The sequence below is a fragment of the Physeter macrocephalus genome, chromosome 14 (genome assembly GCF_002837175.3).
Source record: "Physeter macrocephalus isolate SW-GA chromosome 14, ASM283717v5, whole genome shotgun sequence".
NCBI classification, from domain to species: Eukaryota; Metazoa; Chordata; class Mammalia; order Artiodactyla; family Physeteridae; genus Physeter; species Physeter macrocephalus.
Window position 1 is genome coordinate 95,703,736 of NC_041227.1, and position 8,048 is coordinate 95,711,783.

Below are 8,048 nucleotides of genomic sequence, written 5' to 3' on the forward strand. Positions count from 1 at the left end.
ACACACACATATACACACACACACACACACACACACACACACACACACACACACACACACACACACACACACACACACACATATATATAGTATATACCAAAGCAAGATGGATCTGTCTCCAATTGGGCAGTCAGGCTGATAATCTGAGAGTTTTTCCTATAGAATGTTGAGACCAAATCCTTCACTACATTCTAGAAAGGTTTCTAGATTTATTTTCAGAGGGTTAAAAAGAAGAATGCTGCCAAAATTCTCAAAAGTGAGAATTATGCTTAGAAACCAGGATACTGGTATCATTCTGTTTCATACTAACCTGGCTTTTTTCGAGGTGCTGTTTTTTGGTATAAATATAATGCTTTTTAAAATTGATTTTTAAAAAAACCTCCAAGATTTTTATGTCAGCTTCTCCTTAGATCCTTAAATAAAACACCTTTGCTGTGAAGTTGAACTTAGGAATCACCATCATGCCACATTTACTTGTGTGTGACTTGTAGGGTTGGGTCACTAAGTAGGAAGAAAACATATGCACAAAAACAGGTAATGACTTGAGATGAAAATTGAGTTAAAGTGGGACATCAGCCTCTCACATAGCATTGAAGCTTTGGGTTATCAGTGACAGTCCTAGGTCAGTGATGCTTTAAGATTTTCAATTAAAAGGAACATAGGCTCATTAGGGAAAAAATTTAAAAATTCAGAAAAATAGAAGAAAAAATCACCTATAATCCCACCACTCTTAAGATAATCAGTGTTTATTAACATTTTGGTGCATCTCCTTCCAATTTCTTTTCTTTATGTAGTTGAGGTCACAGTATGTGTAAAACTTTATTGCTTGCTCTTACCCTTAACGTTTATTGGGATGGCCAAAAAGTTCATTCGGGTTTTCCCGTAAGATGTTATGGAAAAACCCAAACGAACCCTTTGGCCAACCCAATAAAATTTTATTTAGAGGTCTGAAGGTTACTTGCTTAACAAAACAGGAAATGGAATAGTCTTAGTATGTCTTTGAAGGAAAACCTCACCCTAGTGACTTACTCTGATTATAATTTATATAATTTTAATTCTTAAGAATTAAACTGAACAGGCCCTTGTCCTCAGATAGAAGCTTTGCCACCTTGCAGTGTGATGACTGCTCTGCCCTCCCACCCCCAGAATGAGCCATAGTCCAGCAGTGGCAAGGCTGCACCAAAGGCGGTCACACAAGAAAGAGCCCCAGAGTGGAAGACTGCTGGCAGAGGGCCACTGACCCTCCAGCGGTCACCAACACTGTGTCCCTCCTGATGACCATCCCCTGGTTGTTTCAGACCCTTATCTTTAAAGTTCTAGATTTGCCCCAATCTTATTTCCTATTAAGGAAATAAACCTAGATAAGGAACTATTGGACTTGAACTTTTAGGCCACATGCAGATTTGAGGAAATGGAAAGTCAAATACTCAGACAAGTTCATGATCACTTCAGATGGAAGAAGCTAAAGAAAAAGTTTGTTGAAAAAGATGTCAACTAGATCTTATAGGAAAATAAAAATGAATGATAAACGATCTTTGCCCTTCTAGGTGCTTTTATTCTAGTAGAGAAAATATGACATATACACAAGTTGTGATAATATAGGCAAAATATAAATGCCATATAAAAACAGGCAGAAAAAAAGGGGAGGGATAAAATAGTTCTGGCAAGAGACAGGAGAATGCATCATGAAAGAAACAGATGAGAAAAAATACGGGTTGCATTTTATCTTGTAGAGATTGGTAAGGCAATTGAAAGAGCTGCACAAATACACATTACAGAGTTCAAGGCGCATTCAAGGGATGATGAGCAGTCTCTTTTCAATTTTGTTATTTCTTTTTAAATAGCTCTGGAGAAGATGCAAATAAATATGCAGAAGAGAATAAAAAATCATCCAGAATTCTGCTACCCAGAGAAAAGTTCTTTGAACATCACAGTGTATTTTCTTCCGTTTATCTTTCTACCCGTAGGATTAGATTGGAACAGATTCAAGAGTGGGTTCACTATGCTTACCTCCTGGAGAGGTGTTGCTGACATTTTTAATGATGCACTCACACTCCCAGCCCAGTGCACTTTTTCATATGCCAGTGTTCCTTTGATAAGCTCAAGACAGCAAACCTCTATGGAGCCTGTGTAAATCAGACCATGTGCCTGTAGATGCCTCATACTTTGAGTTGAATTCAAGGCAAAGATGTGTGGTTCCTAGAAGGAGGTCATCACAGATCCATTTCCTGTTCAAGAACCAACAAACGAATAGATGTGTGGGTCTATGTACATTTTCAGTAACATAAATACTTTTTGACTTGAAGTACTATTTTTTGTCCAAAAATAGAAATTTTTCCATTGCCAAATTTACTGTTTATTTTAAAATTCAGATAGTACAGATAAGAATAAAGCAGGGAATTCCCTGGTGGTCCAGTGGTTAGGACTCCACGCTTCCATTGCAAGGGGCCATGGGTTCAAGGAACTAAGGTCCTGCAAGCCGTGTGGCTCAGCCAAAAAAAAAAAAAAGAATAAAGTAAAAATTACCTGAAATCACACCATCCAGAGATAACATTTTTGGCAAATGTTTTCCCAGCCTTTTTGTTTATTTTCCCCTGTATGTGGATTTTTTCCCCCTAATCCAAAATTATGGTCATTTTTCTGTATCTGTAAATATCAATCAGTACTTTACATTTTGATACAAATTGCTAAAATACTTTTTGCTTTCCTACCAGTAGTTATGTCAAAGGTGGGTATAATCGGTCTAATTATTTTAGTAAATTTTATTGAAGTATGGCAGAAAAGCACACAGATTATAAATTTACAACCTAATGAACTTTTAAGAAGTAAACATACTTAAAAATCCAGTGTCCAGATCAAGAAACAACATCGCCAGCACCCCAAGAAACCATCCTCAGGCCCCCTTCCAGTCACTTCTTCCCCAGAGGTAACCACTATTCTGTTACCTGTCTAATTTGTAATCTTTACTAATCTGATGAGTAAAAAATACCTTGTTTTTGCTTCTAGTTACTTTTATGAAGTTACTAATTAGATTATTTATAAAAAATACACTGTAGGGCCCAGTTTGGGGAGGTTTAATCTCCTCCATGAGAAAAATAAATGGCATCTGTTTAAGGTACAGAACAAAAAATGACTTGCCAGAGTTGAAAAGAAGATCAAAGCAAACATTCTGCAGTATGACCTTTGTGATATATTATTTTCTCAGTAAATATTTGAGTTCCTTTGGGGTAGGCACTGTGATTTAAAAAATAAAAAGCATCTGCCTTTCTTTGAAATGATGAATTTCTGTACCTTCTGCAACTACAGAATATATGCTGTGTATAAACACCAGTAAGGCTACGTGGCTAGAAGCTGACCTCTGCTGGAAGCTTCTGTTATGATTTGGAGGAAGGCGTTCTAGTCTTTGATGGCTGCTAGCCTTTCATTCAGCTCAATCCTGCCTGCCTCTAGCTTTTCCTTGCAACTTCTCTGTTTTGTTTTGTTTTGTTTTCCTTTTGCTATTTTTCTGCCATGATAGCAAATTTTGCTTAACAAAGTGTGAGGTTTTCTGTGTGACAAGATCTTTGTAAACACTTTAGCAGCTGACTATTAAAATGAATGCAAAAACAATACACCAGGTTTTATCTCGTATACAGATCGTGAGATTCAATCCTGGAGCTTAACACCACAGGAGAGGGGGTAACTGGCTGCTCTGTTTCTCTCCAGGAATCGACAAGGAGAATGTTGAACTCTCCCCTACCACTGGGCACTGTAACAGTGGGCGAACTCGTCATGGATCCGCAAGCCAGGTGCAGAAGCAAAGAAGCGCTGGCAGTTTCAAACGTAATAGCATTAAGAAGATCGTGTGAAGCTTTCTTTCTTTCCTTTTTCAAACAGACTTAACTTATACGGGCTCTTCACTAGTGACCCCTCACCACCGTGCTGTGATGCTGCACTTCATGTTTTATAATGAGCCCATCCAGTCTGCCATGTTGCCAGATGATCAACTCTTGGAAGCGTTGCCTAAATTTAATGCTGCTTTTTTCTTTAACTTTTTTTTCTTCTACTTTTGGTTTGTCTGGTTTAAGCAAGTGTTCAGAACAACTGCAAAGAAAGCGGGAGGTCAGGACACTTGAACTGAGAACATCCCAATTGTGAGAGAGGATGATTTCTTGAATACTGCTACTACTGGCCAGCTATGAAAGCCATTTGCACAGAGCTCTGCCTTCTATGTTTTCCCCTTCTTCAACATACAAAGTAAAGTGTTAGTCTTATTTACACACTTTTCAAGATAGAAGTTTATGGGAGAAATAATATTATAACCCCAGTATGTTTAATCTGACTTTTAGCTGTGGACTTTTTTTTACCTTACAAAACTGAAGAACCATAGAGGTCAAGCCTCAGTGACTTCATACCATAAAGCCACAGGCGAGGTACTTTGGGGGGTGGGGTAGGAGGGATTTAGTATTTTGTAGTGGGTTCTTAAGAAATACTAACACTTGAGTATTAGCAATAATTACAGGAAAATAAGCGTAACCACATGTATCTTAACATTACCGAATTAAAGAGATGAGTTCTGAGGCCTTATCCAAACTCAGTCATCCAAACTAGTTTATATTTTTCTCCAGTTGATTAGCTTTTAATCTTTAAATATGCTAAAAGTCGTTTTTTGTTTTTGTAAGCCAAAACTATACTAAGTATAGTAATTATACATTTTTCCCCTCCTCTTCTTCTTTCCTAAATAATTCCGAGCAGGGTAATCAGTGAACAAAGTGTTGCAAATTGTTCCTAGGAGGTAATTTCCGTAGATGGTTGCATTAGCTCCATACAAAATGGAATGGTACGTGACTGTTAGAGTAGACGATGCTTTTATCTTGTTTAATAATTTTCCCAGAAACATAAGAGTGTGGTGTATATTATCAAAAAATTTTTGATGAGATGTATTTTAAATGTCTTGTAATCTTTCCTCTCCCCTCCAAAAAAATCAGGAATCTCTTTAGCAAAAACATTTGGGTTCTATATGATAGAATTGCATTTAATCACTGTGAAAAGACTGGTCAACCTGCATTATTATGACAATAGGGGACCTTAAGAGTTGCTGCTATACTGAATGGTATGGATTATCATGGCATTGGAATTTCCATAGTAATGCAGATCCAATTTCTTTGTGGTACCTGCAGTGTGCAAAATAATTTGACTTCAGTGAATATATTAGTATCTGGATGTTCCAATTTAGGACTAAACCATATTTATTACAAGAAGATATTATCCCCCTATTCCTGGGTTCCCTTTATATGTTAAGGTGTAATGGCTTTGGGAGAGAAGAAACCTAGGGGAGGGGGAGTTTCCTGAAGTGCTATTTCATGAGTGGATTTCAGTAAATTAAATTCCACAGCTAAATCAATGGTACATTTAAATGTTCTGATTTTAATAATATAACACATTTCACATTTATCCACACAGTAACAATGTAATATGTTAATGTAAATAAAATTGCTTTTGATATTCAGAAATAACAAGAATTTAATTTTTTTAATTTGTTTACAGTCCTGGGAAAAGTAAGAACCGTTAGCCAAAATGAAAAAAAACCTTAGTGTTAATAGTTATTTTGACACTGAATTGTTGGAAAATATTGAAGACAGGTGCAATTAACTAAACTTTTGTTTGTAACTATTGTAGACGCTTCATTAGAATAGAATGTTTATAATAACAGAGCAACTGAGACGATAAGGAATTAAGACTAGAGCTGAGTTTAGAAACTGATCATTAACAGCCCGGTGCCAAGGATGCCAAGCTGCTGGTAAGGTCCACGTTCCCCCACACCCCAGAGCTTCTGGGGTGGGCATCACAACTTCCTGGCTCCTGGAATAAAAGGCAGATGCGAGCCTTTAATCATTTTGGTTCCACGTTTTTCCCTCTTTGTTGTTGGTTTGGTGCAATGACAGTGGGTAGTGTTATGCTATTTTGCTTCTCCTATCAAAATAGAGGAACTTCCAAAGGTTTATCGTTAAAAATATTGATCTTTCCATAAACAAGTTTTCCAAGGTATGCTATGTCTTAAATTTATTCGTTATTTCCCTCTAGTGTAATGAATGGATGAATTCACTTGAAGTACCTCATGAAATGAACGATCTGCATTGCACAAATCAAAATTGAGCCTTCTTTGAATTGCAAAAATACTTTTTACCAGTACATCCTGGGAATTTGAAAACTTATTAAGGTTTAAGATTTACCTTGTTTGAAGAACTTCTGACTTTTGAGGAAAATCTAGCTTTCCAAGAAACTGAAATGCACGTGAGATAAATCTCTCACTAATATGCTTCCTCTGAGAAATGAAACTGTTTTTTAGGCCTCATACTTATAATCTGCACAAGAAATTCTGAAGTTCATAGTAGGTTGCCCATTTTGCATAATTGGATGTAAGTTCTGTAAAGTAATTTGTTTGGGGGTCTGTGGATGTTTCCCCTGACTTTTTAAAAAGGAAAACATGAATTCACCATGTTTTTTGGCATGCATGATCTCCCTGTTTTATCACTGCCCTGTCCCAGGGGTGTGCCCTTGTTTGCCAGCACCGAGACCCAGTTCACTAGCTTTGGGGGAAGTGGCAAGTGCCCTGTCCTGCATCCACTCACCGCCTGTCCGTTACTGGGTGCCGGCTCTGTGCAGGTCCTGAGCCAGGGCTGAGGACACCACAGAGAACAGCCAGCTGCCACCCCCATGAACGGACGTCCTGGGGGAGACAGAATGTAAGCCGGCAACCCTCCCTGCTCAGTGGGTTTTAGGGGTTTTCAGTTTTGTTTTGGCTTTTCTGTTTTTTTTTGGTTTTGTTTTTACATCCCACCCCCAACCCAGGCATAATGAGGCATGTCTTATTCAATGTTATGCAATGGACTTATACAAAAATTCACTCTTAGTGTCAGCCACACAGTTTTTTTTAATGCAGTATATTCACCTGTAAATAGTTTGTGTAAAATTTGACAGAAAAGTATATTTACTACACTGTAAATACCTGTGATGATATATTGTATTATTTTGCTTTTTTGTAAAGCAGTTAGTTGCTGTACATGGATAACAAACAAAAATTTGATTATTCTCGTGTTAGTACTGTTAACTTCTTCCTGCGACTGCGTTACATCATTTAAAGAAAATGCTGTGTATTGTAAACTTACATTGTATATGATAACTTCCTCTCTTTTCCATTCAGGCCCAAACTTTGGCAGTTCCCTTGTCTACAACCTCGTTAATATTGTAAGCAGTTGTACGCCAGCAGGAGAAATACTGCCCAACAGACAAAATCTACCATTGTAGGGGAAAACTGTAGAAATCCATTTCAGATCATTGTTGTTCCCGTCCCATTTTCCTCCCTGTGTATGTACTCCTCCCCTTTTTTTTAAGTAAAATGTAAATTCAATCTGCTCTAAGATGTGGGGAGTTATTTAATTTCTTCACATGCATCAGCTCTGTTTTCTCACTTCCCCGCACTCCTCCCTGATCTTTTGAAACATTAAGGCCATTTCCTTTCTTTTAAGGATGTCTTGGGTTCTCCTCAAACCACCATCACCACCCCCGCTCCACGGGAAGGACCTTTCTATTTCCAGAACCTCTCTAAACGAAAGGTAAAATAATTTTGGTGAAATGTGTAGGGGAGAAAAAAGTTTCCCTCGAGCCTCCTAGGGTCTCTGGCTGAGTCTAAAAATTAAACTGATAAATTAATAGGAGAAAACCATACACATTTATTTAATATAAATTTTACATGACACAGGAGCCTTCAAAAAGAGATGAGGGGACCCGAAAAAAAACAGTTAAGCCTGGGTATTTCTATCCTAGGTTTAATGAAGAGTGAGCATTTGTGTAAAAATCTGATAGGTCAAAGACTATGAGGTAAGTGCGGTGAAGTGGGGGAAACCTAGCAAGGCCTGTTCTAGTTCTCGAAGTCCCTCTGTCTTGTCTTCAGAGATAAGGATGCTCCTTTCCTCCCGGGTTAGGGAGGGCCCCTCTCAAGTGAAGGTTTTATGACCTGTTTCAGGAGGGGATGGCAGGGGAAAGGTCAGAGAAAGCTTGCTGCTTCT

At 37.9% G+C, this 8,048-nt stretch overlaps 1 protein-coding gene across 7 annotated transcripts in view; it reads left to right on the forward strand.

Annotated features, from left to right (window-relative positions):
* Positions 1-7,391, forward strand: part of NF1 (neurofibromin 1) — a 276,759-nt gene extending 269,368 nt beyond the window's left edge. For all 7 annotated transcript variants that reach the window (XM_024127724.3, XM_024127726.3, XM_028498988.2 and 4 more), the window contains one exon: positions 3,706-7,391. In XM_024127724.3, the coding sequence (XP_023983492.1) occupies positions 3,706-3,848 (143 nt within the window). In that variant the 3' untranslated portion in view covers positions 3,849-7,391. The remainder of the gene's footprint in view (positions 1-3,705) is intronic.
* The last annotated feature ends 657 nt before the right edge of the window (positions 7,392-8,048 follow it).